This window comes from Ictidomys tridecemlineatus, unplaced genomic scaffold (assembly GCF_052094955.1).
Source record: "Ictidomys tridecemlineatus isolate mIctTri1 unplaced genomic scaffold, mIctTri1.hap1 Scaffold_905, whole genome shotgun sequence".
In the NCBI taxonomy this organism is placed as follows: domain Eukaryota; kingdom Metazoa; phylum Chordata; class Mammalia; order Rodentia; family Sciuridae; genus Ictidomys; species Ictidomys tridecemlineatus.
The window spans coordinates 106,618-132,579 of NW_027526139.1; the positions used below are offsets into that span (position 1 = coordinate 106,618).

Here is a 25,962-nt window from a genome sequence, read left to right on the forward strand (position 1 = left end):
CATTGAACCTTGTCTCCAAGTTAATGTTTTATTAAAAGTATTACCAAAAGGGCTGAGACATTTCCAAGATTATCTCTCTCTCTCTCTCTCTTTCTCTCTCTCTTTAACTAACAGAACACTTTTCAATAAAATTTTATAATTTGCTTTTAATTATTTTTCAAGGCCATAAGGTTTTACTGGAATACAGCCACACACATTCATTTCCATATTGTCAATAGCTGTTTTTTAGTGAAAATGAGTAATTATGAAGAAGTCATGTGCCATGCAAAGCCTAAAATATTTACTTTGTAGCTAGTTTTAAATTTTGTTTTGTTTTTACTTTTCCTGTTTTCTGGAATTTTAAATTGTGGTTGTATATAATGGACCATGCTATCTTAACCATTTTAAGTATACAGTTCTGTGGTATTAACTATATTCACCATGTTATAAACTATCACCACTATTTCTAAAACATTTCCATCACTCCAAATAGAATCTTTATATTTATTAAGCAATAGTTTCCCATTTTCTCCTCCTCCCCATGCTACTGACAGTCTCTAATATCTTTTCTGTTTTTATGAATATGCCCATTCTAGATGTTTTAGATAAGTGGAAGCATGCACTTTCCTTTCCATTGGAATTGACATCATTCTCCAACACTCCCTGTTAAGGTGTTTTCTTTTGAGCTGATTTAATATATTTAAAATAGTTATATTATTGGTTGTCTACTGTAGCCCAAACTAGGAAGTAGTAGTATGCAAAAGTTAAATCTCATTTAATTTTTTAAATTAATATTAAATCTCATTTAATCCTAACAACACCCTTCTGAAGGATTAAGAATTGCCTCATAAAACAGGTCAGACAAAAGGACGAATTAGTTATTCAGATTTATTTAGCATTTAATTGGCATATGAGCCAGGTCACTGTCTTCAAAACCCCTGTTTTTTATTGTTGTTTTTTCACTATTGTACTGTCTTCTGTTTGTAAGTTTACATAGCTTTCATTTACATAGTGTCATTTCATCTGTCTGTCTTCTTTGTTAGGTTGAAATTGTTGATGACAGGGACAGTGTCTTATCTTTCATATCCAATCAAGGACTTTGTCCATCATATATTTACTGTGTTTTTTGAGTAATGGTTATCTTAATGACTTCAGTGACAGTGGGCTTTTTCTTATTACTGGTGCAGATCTCCTTACAACATGCATTGTACCTTATGCATCATGGAATGCTTGAGGATGCAAACAGAAATCTAAGTCAGGCAGAGACATGGAGATATGGTGAAAAATCGTCTTCCCAGGAAATATTAATCAACCTTGTTCAGGCCTACAAAGGGCTTTTGCAGTATTATACATGGTCCAAAAAGAAAGCTGAATTGTCAAAGCTTGGTGAGTGAATATGAATAAATTATTTTCTTATGGTGAAGAGACTGAAGAGCAGAAGGGATCTTAAGGAGTAATCTAGTAATCTATCTACTGACTTCATTCAGATAAATTCTTGATCATCCTTTATGATATTTCTGATATATCATAAAACTTCTAGGTCATAAATGAGATGATTTATTGCTAAATTCATGACCATTTTAATGATTTTTAAAATTTTGGTCACAGGTAAACAGCTGGACCTCAGTGGTGAAAACACATTCAGTAGGTTAGGAGCTAAGCTCCATTGCAGTTTGTATAGAGGCGATTCAGTGTCTTAAATAGAAAAGTTGGGGGGATGACAGTGCCTTGAGTAGAGTAAGAAAAGTGAAAAATTCTAAAGAAGGGCAGTCCATGTGAAACCCATCTGGATTTACTAACTGGGTTTATGCAAGTGAGGCATATACTCTCCCACAGAGAGTCAGGAGCCCTATCTTTAGAAGTGTTGGCTAGAACAAACTAAATTCTTTAGGCAGCCTTGAGTATACCCTTTAAGGAGCCCTAAGGTTATCCTAGGGATATAGCCTCGCATTAGAAATTATCTTAGTGTTTCTTGGGGCTGGGGTTGTGGCTCAGTGGCAGAGCACTTGCCTCACACATGAGACACTGGGTTCAATCCTCAGCACCACATAAAAATAAATAAAATGAAATAAAGATATTGCATCCATCTATAACTAAAAAATATTTTTTTAAAAAAAGAAGAAATAGTGTTTCTTAAAGTCTTTATAGGTAGGCCAGGATTGGGGCATAGTCCAAAGAGGGACTAGGCTTAGAGGAGCTGGTTGGAGTTTGATCTAGGAGAGTCTTTGAATTTATGAGAAAGGTTATAAATTTTCTTTAGCAGCCATTATTGTATGTAATAAACTCTTCTTCTTGTGTTTTTAGAGTAGAGTTTAGTGTGTTCCATATTATTGTTCCCCAGAATAACATTTAAAGAATACGGCAAGATAAAAAGTAATTTCTGTACAAAGGTTAAAATGCAATTTTTTTGATTTACTGGCCATACCAAAAATTGAGCACTCAGTTCTCAGGCTGAGTTCCCCTTCTCTTAACCTTCTTCGGTGATATCATCCTCTCCTACTCCCAGGTATACATTCTTTGAAGCTACGTGATTCTCTGCACTTTTCTTTCCCTTGTGTAGTTTTCCTCCATAGCTTCTCTAGAATTAAGTATTTTTTTTTCACATCCTTCATCCCAATTTTAGCCCTGGTATTTATCACCTTATAGGTGATAAACACTATTTCCTTATTATCCTTATGTAGTAAGTAATATTTCTTTTGTCCCTAGGCATGTAGATTTCACCAATCTTGGTTCCCATCCTCCTTCTTGTGTTACCTCTTCTTGTCTCCCAAGATTCTTCTCGAAGGCCCTAATGTTAATCTTGTGACATTTTTGCAGTTTCTTCATCTATCATACCCTCTGTCCTTTAAGATTCTTCGAAACCTGCCCTGGCACCTGATTCATTAATACTTTAAACCTTCTATATCAGCTGCCTGTTCAGCCTATGTCATTTGGCTTTTCATCTCTTGCTTTTTAATTGTTCTAAGTTTTTTCAGGTATATTTTATGCTGTATCTTCTTATTTAGATTAAGCCATCTTTTGATGTCACGTGTTTGTCTTCTATTTCTTTTAACTTTGCTATCATTTCTGATATAATTTTCTTTTTTCCTCTATTTTAACCTTGCTGTCATTTCTGGTATAAATTTTCCTTTTAAAAAGGCTTATTGATATTAATTTATTAGGTGAGTTTTACAATCATTATTTACTTTTTTATTACACATGGTTAGAAAAATCTTGAGCAAATATTTGACTAAAGCAATTGTAATATGACATTTAGACTGTCACTCTCATGACTAGATTCAGTACTTTTATGCAACTGACATTTTGTTCTCTGGCTATGAGAGATGAAGGTGAGATACTGTATGGAGCAATATGGAGTCCATATTGGTTCACTTAGAAAAGAATATCAACACCTGTTTTTATTGTGGTATTATGTTGTGCTTCTACTAGTTGTTGCTGTTTAAACCTTAATGTTATGGAATATAATGTAGACAAGAAAAACATATGAAATAAATGAGTGCTGTAATGCATAAATTTAAAGTTGCATTCCTCTAACTACTATCCAGATTAAGGAACACAGCATTGCTGTCACCTTAATGTAAAAGTTTTCTATGTATGCTTTCCTGATCATACTTCATCCCATTCTGTATCACGAAAATCATTGTAAGGTCTTTTAGGGTTTTCATTCTCTTGCTTTTCTTTAAATGGTAAACAAAATTGGTTTTGCTTATATATGAATTTCTTGGCTATATATAATTTTTTACTGTGTTTATTTTTGGGGCCTTGCATATTTTATTCAACATTGGTTTAAGACAATTGTATTGTTGAATATAACTCTAGTTTATTTTTACTGCTAAAAAATGTATGTTATCGCACTAATTATTCTTTCTGTTATTGATGGCCTTTAGTGTATTATAGTTTAATGCTGCTTTGAAATTAACCCTTCATAAGCATGCATTGCTAGGAGTAGAATTGTCATAAAGTATATGCATCTTTGTCACTGTATGAAATACCTTAGGAAGCTAACTTTACAAAGAGAAAAGGTTTATTTAAGTTCATAGTTTTGGAGATTCAGTGTCCAAGATTGGGTGGCTCTACAGTAGGTAGAAGCAAGTGGTCACATCTTGAATATGAGTGCCACGGAAAAGGAGGGTGGAGCCAGGCTGTTTCTGTTCTAACAATCCTCTTGTGAGAACACAGGAGGCTACATGAGAATTAGCCTGAGGACCTGAGGACCTCCCACAAAGCTCCATCCCCCACTGTTTTCATCTCCCATAGTACCACACTGAGGCCCAAGCCAGTAATCATAGTGTGTCTTTGGGCAACAAAAACCATGGCAATATATAATATGCTAAACTCTTTCAAAAGTAGTGCCAATTTATATTCCACTGGTAATCTGATTAGGGTTTTCTTTTGTCAATATGTTCCTTAACATTTGTTAATTTCAGAATTTTTTTATATCCGTTAGTTTATTGGGTATAGTGGTATCATATTTAAAAAAAATAATAGCTTTATTGAAAATTGAGAATATAGTTTATATGCCACATAAACATACCCACTTAAAGCATATAGTTTTTAATATATTTATAGATTTTCCCAGTAATCTTTACCACAATTAAATTTGGAACATTTTCATCACCTCAGAAAGAAACCCTGAACTCTCCATTTCTTCGTAAGCTTCTAGGCAACCACTAATCTACTTTCTATCTTTAGAGATTTATTTATTCTGGGAATCTCATGCAAGTGGAACCATTTGTACAATATGTGCTCACTTAGCATAATGATTTTAAGGTTGCAAGTAACTGTATTTCATTCCTTTTTGTTGTTGAATAACATGCCATTGTATAGAGATACCACATTTAATCATTCCACATTTATCAATTGATAGACATTTGGGTGGTTTCTACTTTTGAATAATATTGCTGTGAATATTTATGTACAGTTTTATTTTTCTTCAATATGTTCCTAAGACTGAGATTTCTGGATTATATAACTATGTTTAACCTTTGGAAGGAGCACTAGATTGTTTTCCAAAATAGCTGCACTATTTTAAATTACCACCATTATCAATGGAAGGGTACTAAAGTCCATGGTATCTGTGATTTTAATTTGCATTTCTATAGGGACAAATTATGTTGAGCTCTTTTTATGTGCCTGTGAGCCATTTGTATGCCTTTGGAATAATTTTTATCTTTGCATACACTTTGATTAAACCAACCATTAATTTTTAGTTATTGGGTCATGAGTTCTTTATATGTTCTAGACAGAAGTCTCTTAATAGGAGATATTTTCTCCTATTCTGTAGTTTGCATTTTTACTTGCTTGCTGATGTCCTTTGAAACACACAATTTTTTTTTATTTTGATGAAGTCCAATTATGTGCTTTTGCTTTTGTTGCTTATGGTTTTGATGGCATATCCAAGAAACCATTGCCCACTTCAAAGACACAAAGATTTTCACTTACAAGAGTTTTATAATTTTAACTCTAGCATTTAGGTCTTTAATCTATTTTGAGTTAACTCTTGTGTGTGATATGAGTTAGGAAACAATCTAACTAAATTATTATGCATGTGAATGTCCAGTTGTGCCAACATAGTTGTTGAAAACAAGTATTTTCTTACTGAATTGTCTTGGTACCCTTCTTGAAAATCAGATACCATAAACATGAAGGTGTTGTTTCTCTACACTCAATTTTCTGTCATTGATCTATGTATTTTCCTCCTTACACCTATATCATACTGTCTTGCTTACTGTAGCTTTGTAATAAATAAATCTTCCAACTTTGTTCTTTTAAAAAATTTTTTATTCTATTTTCAGTCCCTGGGATTTTCATATAAATTATAGTTAGCTTGTCTATTTATACAAAAAGATTACCTGTGGTTTTGATAGGAATTATAGGACTCTGTAGACTAGCTTAACAATAGTGGTCTTCCAACCTGTGTATCTGAGGTGTCTTTATATTTATTTGGGTCTTTTGAAACTTGTTTCAACAATATTACTTTTCAGATGGAACTTTTCATCTCTTTCGTAAAACTTACATCTTTTATTTTTAGTTTTTGATGCTTTTACAAATGGCATTGTTTTCCTAATTTCATTGTTTGCTTCTTCATTGTAAATTCATTTTTTTGTATTTATCTTGTACCTGGCAACATTGATGAATTCATTTATTAATTCTAATAAATTTTAATGGAATTTTCGAATTTTCTAGACAGAAAATATAGTTTTCCTTTTCAGTCTAGACGTCTTTTCTATAATTTGCTGAAAGCCCTAGCTAAAACCTCCAGTATAATGAATAGAAATAGTGAGAGGGGACATTCTTATCTTGTTCTTGATTTTAGGGAAAAAAGCATCCAATCTATCACTATTAAATTTCATGTTTACTGTGGGTTTTTCATAGATACTGTTTAATCAGATTGTGGAAAGTTCCTAGATTGTCTATGGTCACAAGATGATCATGTAGTTTTTGTTCTTTGGTCTGCTGATTTGGTTTAGATCATTAGATCTTTATTTACATTAATAGATTTTCAGTTGTTAAGCCAACCTTGCATTCCTAGAGTAGATCCCACTTGAGCATGATGTATTATTCTTTTAACAATAGCTCAGTTTACTATTGTCTTAACAGAAGTTCTCAATACTAAACGACTTTTCTCTCTCTTTTTTGTTTTTTGTGATGCTGGGTATTGAACTCTGGGCCTTCACCAAATGACTTTAAAATATATTTTATCTTCGGGCAGATGAAGATGATTATGCATACAGTTCAGCAACTCAAAGTATGCTCAGTGACAGCTGAAAGACATCTGTAAATATTTGTGGATTGATTAAAACTCCTGGAGTTTGGGACCCTGTTGTGAAGAGTTATGTAGAGGTAAGTAGACTTTTCATAAAATTGTATTGGTTTTATTTTTGTCTTAAGCCTATGCGAGATTGCATTTCTAATTATCTTTATTGATCAGGAGGAAATTTAATGGAGAAAATTGTTAGGGTTAAGGGTTAGGGGGTGGGGGTTAGGGTGTTAGTGTTAGGGTTAGGGTTTAGGGTTGGTTAGGGTTAGAGGGTTAGGGTTAGGGTTAGGGGTTGGGTTTAGGGGTTAGGGTGAGGGTGGGGGTGAGGGTTTAGGGTTAAGGTTAGGGTTAGGGCGGTTAGGGTTAGTGTGGTTAGGGTTAGGGTGGTTAGGGTTAGGGTGGTTAGGGTTAGGGTGGTTAGGGTTAGGGTTGGGGGTTAGGGTTAGGGTTAGGGGGTTAGGGTTTAGGGTTAGGGTTGGTTAGGGTTAGGGTGAGGGGTGGGGTTAGGGTTTAGGGTTGTTAGGGTTAGGGTTAGGGTTGTTAGGGTTAGGGTTGTTAGGGTTTAGGGGTAGGGGTAGGTGTAGGGTTGGGGTTAGGGTTAGGGTTAAGGTTAGGGTTAGGGTGTTAGGGTTAGAGGGTTAGAGTTAGGGTTAGGGGTTAGGGTTGGGGTTGAGGTTAGGGCTAGGGGTTAGGGGCTGTGGCTAGGGCTAGGGCTTAGGGTTGGGGTTGGGTTTAGGGTTTAGGGTGAGGAGTGAGGGGTTAGGGTTAGGTTTAGGGTTTAGGGTGAAGGTGTAGGGGTTAGGGTTTTGGGTTGAGGAATGAGGGTGAGGGTTTTAGGGTTAGGGTTAGGGTTTTAGGGTTAGGGTTATTTTTAGGGTTAGTGTTAGGCGTTAGGGTCAGGGGTCGTGTTTAGGGTTAGTGTTAGGGTTAGGGTTGGGGTTGGGTTAGGGGTTTAGGGTTAGGGTTTTTAGGGTTAGGGTGGTTTTGGTGGTTAGGGTTAGGTTTAGAGTTAGGTTTAGGGTTTAGGGTTAGGGTTAGGGTTGGTTAGGGTTAAGTTGAGGGTGAGGGTGAGGGGTGGGATTAGGTTTTAGGGTTAGGGTTTAGGGGTTGGGGTTGGGTTGGGGGTTATGCGTTTGGGTTTGGGGTTGGGGTTTGGGTTTAGGGTTAGGGGTTAGGGTTTGGGGTTAGAGGTTAGGGTTTCAGGTTAGTGTTAGTGTTAGGGTTTAGGGTTAGGGTTTAAGGTTTAGGGTTAGGGTTGTTAGGGTTTAGGGTTAGGGGTAGGGGTAGGGTTGGGGTTGGGGTTAGGGTTAGGGGTTATGGGTTAGGGGCTGGGGCTAGGGCTAAGGTTATGGGTTAGGGTTGGGGTTGGGGCTAGGGCTAGGGGTTAGGGGCTGGGGCAAGGACTAAGGCTTAGGGTTGGTTAGGGATTGGGTTGGGGTTAGGGTTTAGGGTGAGGGTGAGGGTTTGGGGTTAGGGTTAGGTTTAGCTTTAGGGTTTAGATTGAGGGTGTAGGGGTTAGGGGTGAGGGTGAGGGTGAGGGTGAGGGTTTTAGGGTTAGAGTTTTTGGGTTAGGGTTTTAGGGTTAGGGTTTTGGGTTAGGGTTTTTGGGTTAGGGTTAGGGTTTTGGGGTTAGGGTTTTAGGGTTAGGGTTAGGGTTAGGGTTTTTAGGTTAGGATTTTATGGTTAGGGTTTTAGGGTTAGGGTTATTGTTAGGTTTAGGGTTAGGGGTTAGGGTCAGGGGTCAGAGGTCGGGGTTAGGGTTTAGGGGATAGGGTTTAGGGGTTAGAGTTTAGGGGTTAGGGTTAGGGTTTAGGATTTAGGGTTAGGGTTGGGGGTTAGTGTTGGGGTTAGGTTTTAGGGTTTAGGGTTAGGGGTTGGGGTTAGGGGTTAGGGGTTATGGTTAGGGTTGGGTGTTAGGGTTAGAGGGTTAGGGAATACTCTCATGGACAAAGCAGATAGCAGGCAGTCTTTAAAAAATTTTTAAATTGAGTTATAATTAGTAAATTGGAATATACGGACAGAATGTGTCAAAAATGAATTTTTGGAGATCTGTCAAAAAAGCAAAGTATTATTCACTGTATCAGTTTGAATTTAATCTTGATTTTTCAGATGATGTCTAAATGTTTATTTTCATCATAAGCTTCAGTTTCTCATTTTTTGTTGTCTATGTGAGGGGAAATGCTGAAATATTTATTTAAGAAAAACACTTTCAATGGAAAAATTTTAGACAACCAGTTTGGATGTCATGCATATTTTAAAACCAACATTGACATGATTCTTGGACATAAAATGATTCAAGCATAGAAACCAGAACTGTTATTACCCAGACAAGTGATTTAACTGCATACTTCCCGTGATACTTCCTAAGAAGTATGACAACTATTTGTTTTCAGCTCTGACCCAGTGTTCAGGAGTGCCTGTTTCTTCAAAAAATCTCCCCAGCCCCTCAAGCAAGAGAATGTTGTCCACGAAAGCAGCAAGCAAAGAGCTCAGAAACAGAAATTCAGGACCTGAAAGCCCTCAGTTACATTACTCCCAGAGTGCTAAATACCTGGAGGCCTTTAGGTTACAGGAAGAAAGTTCAGGAGGGCTGCATCCTTTCAACAAGACTGTCAGCAGCATATTTATAACCTTGATTTCTTGTTACTGTAGACCAATAAATAGACTGATGATTTTTTGCAATTAATTATAAAGACCCTGATATAGAGAACAGATCAGCCCCATATTAGACAGCACCAGGCAAGAATGGTTTAAGACACACTGAACATAATCCTAGACCAGAGTCATTTAAACAAAGACACAAATCCTAGCCCAACCAGAAAAGATACAAAAATATTAGTACAAAGATGTGATTGTACATCATACAGACATCTCCTGAAGTGGAGGTATTGTAGTGCACTAGTCTGAGCAGAGTTGGCTCAGATACCAGCTTTGGCATTTTCTAACTATTGAACCTGAGAACAGGAAACTAGCTATTGTGTGTCTCACAGTGGGACTTACTTTATTTTATTTGAAAGCCTCTACTCTGGTACCCACCAGGTTGCAAATGGACAGCAAGTAAGACCTATTTTTCTTATGTTCCTCATTCTCTTGTTGCCCTAGTTACTCCTTTGAGATGAACGAGTAAGATACTGTATATGGTTTTCATTCTGCTGTGTCATGTTCAAATAACCTTTATGTTTTCTTCCTAACCGCAGAGTTTAAAGAACTCCTCTGGTCAAAGTCAAGAAGCAAAAGTAAGTAAGCAATACCTACTCCAGAGAGGTGGCCTAACAAACCAAGGTATTTTGTGGGGTGCTAAGAATATAATGTTTAGTACTTAAAAGAGTTCGGGAAAAAGGAGATAATTGTTTGAAGTGGGTCACAAAAGTATTACTTTTACTATAATTTCTATATCAAAGAATACTAGACAACAGGATCTTTAAAACATCCCTTAGAAAGGGTTCAATATAAAGTATATAGTGGCACTCTAGATTTATTATATCGAGTATATGTGGAATTGAAAAACAAATAAAATAGGAAATGAAAAAGGAAGTACAAAGTAAGTACATACTGTTTTATCATTCACAATGAAAGAAATGAAAATTATGTCTACCAGTTACAAAATAATCATTTTACTTATTAAATGAAACCATATACTGGTCTCCTAGTGACACTAAATACAGCTAAATTCCAGACATTCTAGCTAACAGAAAAATAGAAATTATAGCAAAATATTTAAGATTAGGATTATTTTTTAGCTTCTAGGGATCAAACCTGGGTCTCAGGCATGCTATACTAACATTTTTTCCACTGAGCTACACCCCAGTCCCAAGATTGGGACTTGACACTTTGAACATTTTAATGAACTTATGCCATTTAATAAGTGAAGCAGCAGAATTACTGTAACTTCACTTGATCTGGTGCTACTTAAATAAAACATAATTTGCAGGAATGTTTGATTTTCACTGTCACTAAGTATATACTAAGAATATGTTATTCACTTCTGAGAAGAAGGGGAATGAGAGGGTCTGAAGCAGAGGTGACAAACAGCATCATGAACTGCTGTCACATCCACATCTGCATCCCCTGCTTCCACCTCACTATTACTGTCCAGAAGGGAGAGGTGTCACTGCAGTGAATCATTTGGGCCCCTGAAGCACAATGCTGAATCCATGAAGAGGGTTTTTCCTCCTTGATTTTTTTTGGTCTGATAAGCTCTTCAAAAATAAAATATAAAAAGACAAAAAAAATAATATAAAATACTAGAATAAGTTCTAGATCATAGCCACCATAAAGAACAGTTCTGTGTTGCTGTGTGTGTGTGTATGTGTTTCTTATTAACTGCTCTTATGTTCCCATAGGTAGTCTGGGTTCAGATTTCTTTACATATGAAAATATACAAGCTCAGAGATGGAGATGTGGCTCAGTGGCAAAGCACATGTTTAGCATGTGCAAGGACCTAGGTTTGATTCGCAGCCTCTCAAAAAAAAAAAAAAAACTAAACCAGATATAAATACACAAACACACCCCACATTCTATATATATGTGTATATAATTTTAGTTAGCTTTTCCATTCTTATGACCAGAGATCTGGCAAGAATAATGAGAGAATGAAAAGTGCATTTTGGCTTATAGTTTCAGAGGTCTCAGTCCGTAGACAGCTGGGCCTAAGGTAAGGCAGAACATCACGGTGGAAGGGCATGGAGGAGGAAAGCAATCAGAAGGGGGTGCATTCTAAAAGAAGAGGGTGCTTACTGTTACCATGCAGTCAATCCATATCAGTGGATTAATCCACTGATTAGGTTATAGTTCTCATGATCTAATCATTTCACCTCTGAACAACCTTGCATTGTCACACACATAAACTTTTAGAGGACACTTCATATCAAACCACTATACACCACACATTTGTAACATATTTTAATAAGCATTTCTCAAAATGGTCACCAGGTTAAACATCAGTGAAGTGATTGTTTTCTGCCCAGTTACTCATACTTTTAGATATCCAATGCAGTGCCACCCTTCATGTTTCTAAAAATAGAGTTGGGGATATTATTATTTTTTAAAATACACCTACAAAAGCAACATATGTTTTTACTATGTTGATTGTTATTTGTTACAGAAAATAATACATGTTTTCAAAATTTCTTAAATCTATCAAAGAATCTATAAACACTCCTAACAAATGGAAAAATATGACTTACTCTCACACACTCCACAAGCTTCTCACAGATGTTAGAACTAAGAGACTTTTTCCCTGAAATTCTTCAAAGAAAGTTCGAAAAATTGGGTGAAAATGATTGACAGACTGTTTCCTTCAAAATAATTGACCTCCACATATAACTCAGTGCCATTCACATGGAAAGACCTTAACAAATGCCTATGATGGATGTGTATGTTTTAAGTACATACTCCATTATGATCATCGATCCACATTCTTAGCACCATAATGCTTCAATTAAACAGAAGTGCCAGTGTTTTACAATTCTGGTTTAAATTTCAGTTAGTCAGTCATCCAGTCACCTGCTATTCATTTATTCATTCAGCGCCTACAATATGCCTTTGGGAGAATCAGCAGTGAATCCAATTGACAGTTTCCATTCCCCTACTGTCCTTTGCAGATGAATGAGGACAGGGGGCAGGGAGATGAAAATAAATGCACCTGTAAGACCATTTGAGTAGTGTTAAGTACATAAAACAGGAAAATAGGATAGAGTAGGACTTGAAGGAGAGGGAAGAATGATTTTAGACACAAAAGTGCTAACTGTGTAAGACAACGAATGGGATAGAGTTCGACTTGAAGGAGAGGAAAGAACCTATTTTAAACTTTCCTCAGAGGAAAAGATTCTGACAGATTGACTTCTGAACTAAATGTAGTCAGTCATTCAAATACCTAGAGAAAGAAGTTTTCAGGCACACCAAAGAGTTAGGGCAAATAGAAGAAAACGTATTTTGAATCTATTTAATTGCAATGAGAAGACATCTGAGAAAGGATTTTTTAAAATTATATATATTTTAAAAATTATAAAAAATATATAATTTTTAAAATTTATGTGTAATATATATTATACACACACACAGTGGATTGAACCCAGTGCTTCACACGTGCTAGGCAAGCATTCTGCCACTGAGCCACAATCCCAGCCCCTGAGGAGGATTTTAATTCAAGTTTATTGAAGAAAAATTTGCACACATGAAAAAATTATCACACACTGTATGGATGTGATGTGATGAATTTTGTCAAATGTATATAATCTTGTAAACACCACTCCACTGCCACAATTAAGATATAAAATATTTCCATCACTCCAAAAAGTTGCCTCATGCCATTTTTGCAGTCAGTGTCTTCCCCTGCACAAGCCACTGGAAATCACTACAATTTGCCATATAAATGGAATCAAAAAGGCTACCAAATAAATTGCCTCATGTAAGTATACAATGTGTCACCTTCTGGCCTCTTTAACATAATACTTTCATTCATCTTATTGCATAAGATAACAAGCATTGGAATGATATGGAAGAGAGAAAGCCTTTTTGGTGGGGATGTAAATTGGTGTGGCTATTGGGAAATTGTATGGAAGCTCCTCAAAAAGTTAAAAATTGAACCATCACATGATCCAGAAATCCTGCTTCTTGGTATATCCAAAGGAAATGAGGTCAGAGTGTTGAGGAGACAGCTGTGCTTTCTTGCTCACTGCAGTATCATTCAGAATAGCCAAGAAATGGAATCAAACTAAGTAAACATCAGTGGATCAATAAATAAATGGTGAAGTGTTTTAGTCAGCTTTTTCACTGCTGTGACTAAAAGACCTGATAAGAGCAATTTTAGAGGAGGAAACGTTTATTTGGGGGCTCATTCAGAGGTCTCAGTCCACAGACAGCCAGCTCCATTCCTCCAGGATTGAGGTAAGGCAGAACATTATGGCAGAAGTGTGTGGTGAAGGCAATCATCTCACATGATGATCAGGAAGCACTGATAGACTAAATTCAGCTCACCAAATATAGACCCCAAAGACTTGAAACCCAGAAACACATGTCTTCCAGCTACACCTTACCAGCCTACAGTTAACACTCCATTAATCCCTGTTAAGGAGTTAATTCACTGATTGGGTTAAGGCTCTCATAAACCAATCATTTCACCTGTGAATATTCTTGCATTGTCTCACACCTGTGCTTTTGGGGACACCTACTATCTAAACCATACCATGATGTAGATATAAAATATTATTCATCCTTCAAAGAGAAGGATATCCTGCCATTGATGACAATATAGATGAACCTGGAGAAGTTTATCCTAAGTGAAATAAGCTATGTACAGAAACACAAATACTGTGTGCCCTCACTACAATATGCCATCTGGAGAAAAAATCATACAAAAGGAGAACAAAATGGTGGTAACAGGGGCTGGTGCTGGGGGAAATGGGAGATGTTCAAATACATACGATTTTCATTTGTCAATCATACTTGAGTAAAGCTGGAAAAGAATATAAGTCTGGGCCTCAGGATAAAGTTAAGATCTAGAGAAAAAAATCTGGAGTCTCAACATCTGGATAGTATTTCAAACAATGGGATTAGTCATTATCCAAGGGGAAAATGGAGGACCAAGTATGGAGGCCTTCAGAGTATTACAATGAGGTCAAGAATCCAGAACATTGGGAAGAAATACCCAGTAAACAAGAAAGAAAATAATGTTAAACCAAAAAGGAAGCATTTCAGAAAGGAAAAAGATTGGTCAACTGTGCCAGTTATGGTGTAAAATGGGTTCTTATCATTAATTATCAAACTGGAAACTGTCAGTTACCTTGATAAATACTTTTTTAATATCCCTGTGCCAGAAATTTATTTAAAAATTGGGAAAACTATGGAGACAGTAAAAAAAAATAGTCACTGGTTGCTGGGGATTAGAGAGAGGGAAAATCAACAGGTGAAGCCCAGGATTTAGGGCCCATCACCACTCTATGATAATACAATGTTATTTTAAATTTGTCCAAACCCATAAAATATATAGCACCAAGAGTTATCCCTCATATAAATGGTGGACTTCAGGTGATAATGATGTAGTGATTTAGCTTCATCAGTTTTAATAGCTTCATCAGTTTTGGTGGGGGATATTGTTTAACAGGGAAGACAGAGAAAGGCAAAGGATGTTATGAGAAATCTCCATATCTTCCTCTTAGGTTTGTTGTGAATCTAGATCTTCTCTAAATAATATTATGCCTTAAAGTTTTTTTTAAAAAAAATAAAGTACTTGAAATGCCACAGCGAATAAAGCAGAAGTGATAATATGTTGGAATTTACACTCTAATATGAACACCTTCAACTTGGTTATTTAACTGCATACAGAGATTGGGAATTGAACAAGTAGTTAATGGTTCAAAAAAAGTTTAGAAGTTCAGAGAAAATTTGAATTCTTTGGCTTTTCTTCTATTTCCCCCTCAACAAACTTTTAATACAATTACACTAAAGAAAAATAAAACATTATAATTTTTATGTTAACCATAGTAACATTATATTTAAAGAGAGATATTTACTCTTTAGTAAATTAATAATTTAGAATGTATTTGAAGACACAACCAATTTGCTGCAAGAAATTTGCATTTTTGTTTTTATTAGTTTACTAGATTTTTTTTCAGTGTTTCTATAATGTAAATATTATCTTTCAAAGGGAAATGATTTTTTTTTGTATTTGCCTGGTAATGAGCTTTCTTTAATTATCAATTGGCAAATTTCGTACATTTCAAAGTAAATATAGCCATTAGTGTTGAAAGACTAGCAAACAAACCCATGTGTATTCACCAGGGTTCTCTAGAGAAACAGAACAGGATATATACAGAGGAATTGATTTTAAGGAAGCGTTCATGAGATTATAGTGACTGGAAAGTTCAAGAGCTGCAGAGTGAGTCAGCAAGCTGGAGACCCAGGAGAGCTGATAGTGGGATTATAGCCTGAACCTGAAAGCCTACGACCAGGAAAGCCAGCGATAGTACAGTTACCAAAAACAGCAGGCTCAAGATCCAAGAAGAATTCATATTTCCGTTTAAGTCTGAAAGTAGAAAAAAAATTAACATCCCAGTTTGAAGTAGTCAGACAGAAAAAAAGTGTTTTCCACTAGTTGAAGGCTGAGCCTTTTTGTCCTAATCAGGCCTTCAATTGATTAGATGAAGACCACCCACATTAGGCAGGGCAATAATCTTTACACAGTCTATAAATTTAAATGCTAATCTTAACCAAAAATACTTTCACAGAAACCCCCAAAATAATGTTTGAACAAATCTGGCAATCTCGTAACCCAACAAATTAATGCATTGAATTAACCATCACTCTGTGCACAGCATTGTTTCGTTCCTTAGCTTAGTATCAAATTATTTTTCCATTAAAAATGTGTTACCAATTTTTCTTGTTTCTGTATTTTATTATTGTGATTATTTTTTATTGCCTTTTTCCTTTTTTTTTTTTTTTTGAGCATCTACACTTACTGAACACAGACCAAGAGTCATCTAGCATCAACCATGAACTCCACAAAGTATTGTAGACATGATTTATTTCATCCACACCACAGGGAGAAAAATCTCATTATTCCTTCCACCAAATGCACACAAATTTTTATTCTTGGGCTTAGTCTACCAGGGGCAAAAAAAAAAAAAAATCCAAAAACTGAGATGTGTAGAGTGTATTATAAATTTAAAAGAAAAGCTTTAAAAAATATAAATCCATCATTATCATTAATAAGTGTTTGGCACATTGGAAACTACATTAACAATCTGTGGTTTAATTGTTAATTGTTCAGTAAGCAAACTTTCACTCTAAGTGGTATCTTTAAGCAACTTAGGGGGCTCCTCTAATTACCTGGTTGATTAAAACTGGAAGGCAAAGGCTAGTTGCAAATATGTATAGATTTATGTTAACAAAATAAGTCTCCTAGTTCTTTACAGCAGCATAAAAGAGAAATAAAGTATAAGCCAAAATAAAAATTGAAAAGGACAGGCTCTTTACAAAACAGTAACTCAAAATGGATCATATAGACCTAGGTACAAAACACAAAACTCCTAGAAGATGACATAGACAAAACCCTAGAAAAATTTGGGTGCTGTGATGATTTCTTAGATACAAAGAAATCATCAATAAGCTGATGTAGTTAAAATTACAATTTTAAAAAGTTAAAAGTTGCTCTGTAAAACACATTGTCAAGAGGAAAAGGCTAGCCACAGACTGGGAAAACACATTTACAAAACACATATCTGGCAAAGGACTGTATCCAACATATATTTGAAACCCACCCTCTAACCTATTCAAGACTAATAGCAGATGAACTACTTCCATTCACATGGATTACTGAGAAGCCCAATTTGGTGATTCTGATAGCACTTACCTTATAATAGCCAGTTCTGACCAATCGTTTACTGTCCTCTGCTAGGGGGTTAGCAAAACAGTATCGTTTTTTTTTCCCAAGTGATACATATTTATCTGCTGCAGAAGGAATGTGTTTTTTCAAGGATCCTAGGGATCTATTCTAAACTCTCCTATCTGGGGCTTGGCCCAGGCTTCAGTGCAGCCTCCTTTAGCCCCACCCACAGACATCTCTAATACTGTGAAATCTGCCTGATCATTTGGTCAAACAGCAGGTTCACCTGTGCTACAGCCTCAATGTGCAATGGAATACTTTCTTGCTCTTAGCCCCACACAAATTTAGCTATCTTTCACATCACCTGCAATATGGTTGCAGCAGTATCTAAAGTGCAGAATGTGCTAACTCTAAAACCTGAAGAGGCTTACTAAGTATTATCCTATTTTCTTATTCATATAGTGGGCCCTGAATGTATTATGTTATGCCTTCCACTTCTCTGCAACACAAGTATCTTACTAAAATTTCCAGAGTACATGCTATCTATAGCTCTTTGATGGTTAATGTTAATGTGTCAACTTGATCAGGCCACAGGGTGCACAGATATTTGATTTAAAATTATCCTGGGTGTGCCTGTGAGGGTGCTTCCTGATGAGATCAACTTTTAAATCAGTAAACTGATTTTCCTCCCCAAAGTGAGTGGTCCTCATTGATTTCACTAAAGGAGTGAATTCAATAGAAAGACTGAGTAATGGAGCCTTCACTCTCTGTATCTGGTGTCTTCTAGCTAAAAGATCAGTCATCTTATGCCTTTGAACATGGACTCAGACTGGAACTACACAACAGGCCTCCTGAATCTCCAGCTTGGTGCAAACTGTGAGATTTAGCCTTCATAATCACCTCAGCCAATTCCAATCAATCAATCAATATTATTGATTCTGTTTCTTTTGAGAAGTCTTCCTAATTCAAAGGTATACTCTTACCCTGGAAAAATCTTGCACTCCTGGAAGCACACACCCCTGGAAGATATTTAAATAGCAAATAAAACAAAGAGCAAGTCAAAGAATTGTGGAAGAAAAAAAATGTTTTTTTTTTTCTGTTTTTTAGACAAGAATCCCAGATGTTTTGTTTACCAACACTGCTCGGTAGTTCAGTTCTGTAGCAGCAACTCCTGCTGTTAGCTCAGCCTGCAGAAAGAAGTGGCTACTAAGCTTCTTAATAATGCCAAGGTCCCCCTCACAGTGCATCTCTTATCACCTCAACAGAATATCCCCTGGGCCTCCCAAAGAATACAGTCATCCTGTGAGTTCACTGTTCTTCCATTTTAAAGAGACCTTAGCATGACTACTTCTCTGTGTCTGCTTGAACCCTTCTTCTACAGTCTGTTTTGACATTTCTACTCCATTTCATGAGGACCATCACTTCTTTCAAGCTTCTGGATGTCTACCCCAGCAACATAAAATAAATCATACCCTGGGGCTGGTCATAGTGTCACATACCAATGATCCCAGTTACTCAGGATGCTAAGGCAAGTTTGAGGCCAGCCTCCTCAACTAACTGAGACACTATCTCAATAATTTTAAAAAAAGATAAAAAGGGATGTAGCTCAGTAGTAAAGTGTCCCTGAACGTTGAAGAAAGAGAGAGAGTGCACCCTTTCCAGGGATTAAATGCTGTATTATGAGAGAATGCCCCCATAATGACAGTTCTTTATTATCCAGCTTTATATTCTGAGGCTATGGTATTTAAAGGAGCATTTTATATTTACTGTTAAATTTCCCCTGTTAAACAAGCAAAGACCACACATGAAAGACATGGAAAGAAGAAAAGAAAGTAAGTCCGATGGTTTGGTAAGAAGAGTACCAGCCAGATTCCAGACTCAGGTCCCAGGCTTCGCTGTGCTACACTCGGTCAGGACAGAATCTCTGAGCCTCCTGCGGATACTCACAGCCTGTTCCACTCAACGTCCCAAATTCCTGCCTAATGACATTTTACAATTATTAGTTTTCTCTTTAAAATAAAGTTAGCTACATTTCAAGCCTCAGATTTAGATGGCCAGGGAGGAACTATCTTAGTCACCTGCGTATCCGTAGCTAGGCATAAATAAATGCTATGACACAATTGGTAATAAAGAGTGACTTAAGGCTGTGATAACAATTTGGAATAGATTAGGAAGTTTATTAAATAAATACCATACATCAGCCTGTATGTCAAGACTGTCTGAAATAGTAGGACTCTAAGCAAATGTTTGACAGCCCTCTCTGTCACTCGGGTGTAGGATCCTTCATAAAAGCTTACAGAATCGCTGCGTGTCATGTGGCACCCAGTGAGCCCAGTCAGTGCTGCCCCAGAATGTTAAACACTCCGCCTGCTAGAATCTTGGCACCAGCCCCAGGATCTTCACCTGAACTGACACTTTCACTCACACCTCCACCAGCTAGCTACAGGAAGTGACCACCATACCTTCACTCCCACCCACTACATACAGGAAGTGACCCCAACACCTTCACTCCCACCTCCACCAGATACACAGAGGAAGGGACCCCCACACCCAGTCCTACACATTACATATAGGAAGTGACCCCCACACATTCACTCCCACCTTTACCAGCTACATACAGGAAGTGACCCACACTTTCACTCCCTCCTCCACCAGCTGTATACAAGAAGTAACCCCTTCACCTTCACTGTCTCCTCCACCAGCTACATACAGGAATCAACTCCAACTACTTCACTCCCGCCTCCACCAGCTACTTACGGGAAGTGGCCCCCAAACCTTCATTCCCACCTACACCAGATACATACAGGAAGTAATCCTGCACCCTCACTCCCACCTCCACCAGCTACATACAGGAAGTAATCCTGCACCCTCACTCCCACCTCCACCAGCTACATACAGGAAGTAATCCTGCACCCTCACTCCCACCTCCACCAGCTACATAGAGGAAGTGGCCCCCATACCTTCACTCCCACCTCCACCAGCTACATACAGGAAGTAATCCTGCACCCTCACTCCCACCTCCACCAGCTACATTCAGGAAGTGACGCCCACACCTTCACTCCCACCTCCACCAGCTACATACAGGAAGTAATCCTACACCCTCACTCCCACCTCCACCACCTACATAGAGGAAGTGGCCCCCATACCTTCACTCCCACCTCCACCAGCTACATACAGGAAGTAATCCTACACCCTCACTCCCACCTCCACCAGCTACATTCAGGAAGTGGCCCCCATACCTTCACTCCCACCTCCACCAGCTATATTCAGGAAGTGATGCCCATACCTTCACTCCCATCTCCACCAGCTACATACAGGAAGTGCAGGAAGTCCCTTCGCAGCATTTCTATAGTTTATAATCTCCCCTGGGTCAACTCACTCCACGCATTTGATGTTTGGTCCGAGTATTCATTTGAAGGTTAAAAGCGCATTTCTGAACTCACGTTTAGGGCACCTGCCTTGCCTGCGAGCTCACTTTCATTGCTCTGGGCTACCAGGCTGAGTGATCCCCTTGTCTTCATCCTGATCTTCTCCCAGGTGACTTTGCTGAATTTCCATCTTCTGTTCTGAGATCCCCAAATCTTCCCCTGACAGCCTCGTGCAGCTTGTAAATAGTCACCCCACCCCTTATCACCTTTGCCCAAAGCTACATGGAAACATTAATTCCTGTAATCTCTTCTCCTGTTGTCATTTCCCTTAATCCTTTTACCTTTTCACTTTGCTTTTATGGTGTTTATTTCTGCCATTTTCTGCTGCCTTTTGTGCGTATGGTGGGTGAGGGAGGACAAGGACAGAGACTAGTTCAACTGATACAGAGACCAAGATAGGGGTGTAGAAAATGTGGAAGAGTTCAGAGTTCTAACTCTGCATGACCTTGGGCTTCAGAGATACGTTGTTATCAGCAGGAAATGGAAACTTCATTCATGAAAGAGACTCGGATATTAAGATGGCAGTTGCAAATGTATGAAAATCAATCTTGGGCATTTATTCCAGACATAATTATTTATTTTCAATATTTAATTTTCTTTTTAGGAATGACCTTATCATAGATTTTTTCACATCATAGTTTGCTTGTTTATTTAGCCTGATAATTAACATACTTTTTGGAATCAGCACATCACTTCCCCCAGAAATATAGTCAAAGGTGCCCCACTAAATGTGGAACATCTTCTAGCACCTTCCTCAAGTTCATCAAGGAAACAAAAAGATTAGAAGCCATTTTGGAAATTTCAGCCAGCTTCACTTTCTTCAAGAAACGGAAAGAGAAGAAACCATGCTGCCTCGTTGATAATTCAAGGTTGCTAACCAAAGCCCTCCTATCTGATTCTAATCACTTCCCTCTCCCCCACAAGCCCTCCATTTCCCAGGGATCAGAGGAGGGCAAATTAGATCATATATTTGAAGTACTTGGTCTCCTTGGAGTAAAGGGGCCGCATAAATCCTGAGTGTTGTCACTTTCTATTCTTTCCCTGCCTTTGACCTTAGCTCGCTGAAAGTAATTTATAACTGGTTGTAAGGGCTTAGAACAGCTCCATCCACCTCCCAGGGAGAGAGGCTCAAGGCTGGAGCACTGGCTGGTCCCACTCGCTGGACCACAGGACTCCCCCTCTGCTGCTTGAATAAGCAGAATTATAAAGACCACAGCATTTGTCCAGGCCTGGTGGTGGCAAGAGATGAGTCACTGTGAGGCTGAGATGAGCAGTCTCAGAATGCTGCCCCCCTGAGCAGGCATCCTCCCCCAGAAAGTGAACCTGCAGTCCTGCTCCCTCACATGTTGAACTATAGCATTAAAAAGCACGCGGAGGCAGGCATATAAAGCAGGGCTTATTTCAAAAGGGGTAACAGACTTCTCCCGGGAAGGAGGGGGGCCATAGCTGGTATCCCCAGACGTGAAGGTGTTCCGCCTTTTTATATGTCCTAGGCTTCCTTCCTTCTCCTGCTCTCTTCCCCTCTTCTCTCTCCTTCTGTAAACCAGGAGATGCTCTGCGGGATGGCCAATAGGTGAGAAGCAGATGGGCTAGAGGGGCCAAGGTGGAGTGATCCGGGATGGAAGGGAGCATAATTAACAACTCCCTGTAGGGAGGGACAATCCCTGGGACAGGTTACCTGAGCAACAGGTGGGAGCAGGGGCAAGTCATTCTGATAAAGGTGGAGGAAGGGCTCAGAAGGCATTGACATTTCAGTCCCTCCATTCTCTGGATTTGACCCTTGCCTGTCTGCCTGTCTAATTCTGGGTAAAAGAAGAACAGGAAATTAAAGGAAGAGGAACAGGGGAGGGGTCAGGGGATGGAAAGAGGAAATACTGAGGCCTGAAATGGAGCAAATTATATTAAATGCATATATGCTTATATCAAAATGAACCCCAATATTGTATATAACTATAATGAATTAATAAAAAAAAAACATTTTAAAAAATTTAAATTTAATTTCCCCTGCTTTATGTAAACACTTAACTTTAAAGCAAATATGTTAAATTCTTAATAACTTTATTAGATGTAGGTCTTATGTTTTCAATTTTATAGGCAAGGAAAATGACAAAAAGAGAGGTTGATTAAAATGTTAAAAAATCTACACATTTTCATTGGAAAAAGGTGTCTTTGAAGCCAGATCTCCTAATACTATAGAGTTTCTATGGTAAAGAATTCGGTCACTTTGTCTTATAAAACATACTTGTCACATTTGTCAGTGTCAGATGGTCAAAAGTAGTTATTGTAAATAATTAAAACTGTCTTGTGTTATATTTCATTCGCTCACTGATTGTTTTCATACATTATTTTGTTGTATGACATAAAATGCACATTTGTAATGGAGACTTAGATTGTGTGTGGTACTCCTCAATTTGATTGGTATATTTAAGCACAATTTTTATTGTCATAAACATCAAGTGATCTTTTATGTATTATGAGTTATTTGGCTGATTTATATGTAATTAAGTATTTTTATTTTGTTTGTTGCATATTTTATTTCCAATTAAAATTAACTTTTGTGGGTGTTAGTTCAAAAAAAAGGAGAGGGGAGCCCAGCTGTGAGGGGGCAACCTATGGAGTCCCCAGGGTGCTGCCCTGGAGCTTGTTACAGAGAAATGTGGCACCATAATTGTTTTTATGCTCATTGGATTCAGGGAGTCAAGAAGGAAAGACAGATGCAGACACTTCCACTAAGAAGACTAATAATAATAATAATAATAATAATAATATTATAAACTTATTTTAAAATCAACAACATTCAAGTATATTGATTCCCTGTCTTGCTAAATGCCATCATTTTGTTCTCAGGCATTAAATTTTTTTAAAAAAGTTTCAATTTTCTGAATGTGGATGTAAGTCACATCCAGCCATAATTTTTCATCAGTTCTCCTTCCAGAAAATTCTCGCATTCACTCCCTCACTTCTTCTGGGTGTTGGACCCTGGTGGCCTCTTTTGTGAAGTTCCTCAGAAACCTTCGGTGCCTGTGGCGTTTCTTCTGGTGCGACTCCCTGTCCACTACCTGTGCACTCTCAGGGTCAGGGACGTTCTGAAATGTCAAGTCTAGAATGGCCCAGGGGTTCAGAGCCAGGTCCAAACTGCAGAGTTGGACATTGACACCACCAACTAAGTTAGGGACAGCTAAGAAGATGTAATCAAAGTGGACCAGGCCTTGGGGGAAAGAAGCCAGCTTCTAGGCTGGTGGCAGGAAAGAAGGTGGTCTGTAGGCACCTGACACCTGCCTCCAGGTCTCCAGCAGGCAGGAGACACATGGGCTCCAATACTACCCCACACACTTGACCACCTTCACCTTCCACTACTCCCCCAGAGACATTCTCCACTCTAAATGAAACTTAAAGCCTACGGTCTTCAAGGTTTTAATGCCATGTTGTAAGCTCTCCCAGATACACTGCTCTCTTTTCTAATTAGCAAATTCTATCTGGTCTTTACCATTTAATTAAAGAAAACTCCTTTTCAAGTATTCTTCCCATCCAGAGGCACGTGCCTCTTCCCACCTGCATGTGCTTTTTCACCTAAATGCTCTGTTTCTACATGACTATAATTATTGCTACATGTTTTTGTTTCTCCCTCCAGATTGAGTTTTTCCTCTGGGAAAATGCTAGGTCTTATAAATCATCTAACTAGAAGCATGACTGAAATCATGCTTAGAAGCATGACTGGAATCCAGTCGCACAAGATCTACTTAGTTCAATTTAAACCCCCAATCAGGGGTGAAAAAGTGGAGGCAAGTGTAAAAGGAGGAAAGCAATCATGAGGGACTCAAAAATCAGATTTTTCCACCCATTATCCCATGCTACGAGCTCATGCTTCCCCGTAAGGAGATTTTTGGTCTTGGGAAGACATGATATTATTGCAATATGCTGAAGCATCCCACCTCTCATGCCTTTCATTATATCTAACCAAAAATAATGTTGTGCCATGTTTGTGGACCAAGTATTCATGTAGCACCTACAATATGTCAGCTCCTGTTCTAAGGGTTTTGCAAACACTGAACTCTATCTATAGGTCTCAAACAACCCGGGAATTAGGTAGAATGTTTTGGTCTCAAGAAAATGTCTACTCTCTAAATATCTGAGGATCCTGAAGAGCTTAAGTTTGTGTGGATTCTGTCTATCAAAATATAACATATTAGAAATTAAAAATGCAAAGGTTATTAAGTAACATTAGAATTTCATTAAAAATATTCTTTTTTCAAGAAAGAACAGGAAATTTTTGTGTGTGTGTGTATGAAGAATGGCATTGCTTTATCAACTCTCCTGAAGATGCTGCTTACTAGAATTCAGTTGAGTTCTTACTTCTACTCCTGCATTCAATCTTGTGCGTTATCATTTTGGCTCAAGTATGTAAAGAAAATCTGGATGAGTCTAGAAATGTGATTGGAAAGTGAAAGGAATTTTAACATTCTCCTCACATAATAGTAAAGATTCTCTTCTGATATACCAAAACTGGCAAGTGGTAATTTCTGGCAGATTAGTTGTACTGGGAATCTGAAACCATGCCACTAATCATTTTGTACTGTTACACTAAATGTACGGGTCTACATTACATTTCAAGCAGATCTTTCACCCATGCTTTATGTTTTAAACCCCATGCATTGATCACTTGAACAGTAGGTGCCCATCAAGTTCTGCAGATTTTTCAAGGGTTGAAACGTATTGTGTTTCACAATATCAGAAGAAATTATAGTCATCAGCAGTACATACATAACCTCATCAGCAGCATCCTTAAGTATTGGGAAGCTGTCAAGTTCACGGGCCTAAGTTTTCCAAAACTCTGATTTTCACAAGAAAACTTGAGTTATATCACTGGTAACAAATGGCATTAGTTGTTTTCCTTGAAGTAATAGGCTTACTTTGTCCATTTGTGAGACAATATTGCCAAATCCCCAAGTACAAATAGGCAATATTCATCGATTCAATGTTCTTTGAAATAAAAGTGATGTTCCATGAAAGACAAATGATTATTTTAGCTCACAACTGAAACAAACAAACAAAAAAATACCACTAATTGTTATCCAGAGACAATCATTGTGCTTCAGTCTGCAACACAAATGCTTAAGTAGGGCGGGGCACTGTGGGGTGCAAGCCTGTACTCTGAGTAGCTCCAGAGGCAGGAGGATCCTTAGTTTAAAGCCAGCCTCAGCAACAGGGAGGCACTAAGCAACTCAGTGAGACGCCCTCTAAATAAAATACAAAATAGGGCTGGGGATGTGGCTCAGTGATTGAGTGCCCATGAGTTCAATCCCCAGTACCTCCCCCAAATAAAAAAGAAATGCTTTACGCATACTTCCCATTTACTAAAACAGAAAAAAAAAACTTTCAAGTGGACTCAGATTGAGGTTGAGGTTTATAACATTAATTGTATCTACTATTATAGCAAGGATATTCATAAATAAAATTAGCATTTCTATTTT

At 37.8% G+C, this 25,962-nt stretch overlaps 1 protein-coding gene across 5 annotated transcripts in view; it reads left to right on the plus strand.

Moving 5' to 3' along the window:
• Positions 1-25,962, plus strand: part of LOC144374839 (TATA box-binding protein-associated factor RNA polymerase I subunit A-like) — a 52,648-nt gene that overhangs the window by 9,546 nt on the left and 17,140 nt on the right. For 3 of the 5 annotated variants that reach the window (XM_078037609.1, XM_078037608.1, XM_078037607.1), the window contains exons 5-7: positions 1,167-1,365; positions 6,692-6,822; positions 9,937-16,112. In XM_078037609.1, the coding sequence (XP_077893735.1) occupies positions 1,167-1,365; positions 6,692-6,747 (255 nt within the window). In that variant the 3' untranslated portion in view covers positions 6,748-6,822; positions 9,937-16,112. Of the gene's footprint in view, positions 1-1,166; positions 1,366-6,691; positions 6,823-9,936; positions 16,113-17,850; positions 22,809-25,962 lie in introns of those variants that run through there. The other 2 variants (XM_078037610.1, XM_078037611.1) reach the window with 2 other exon arrangements.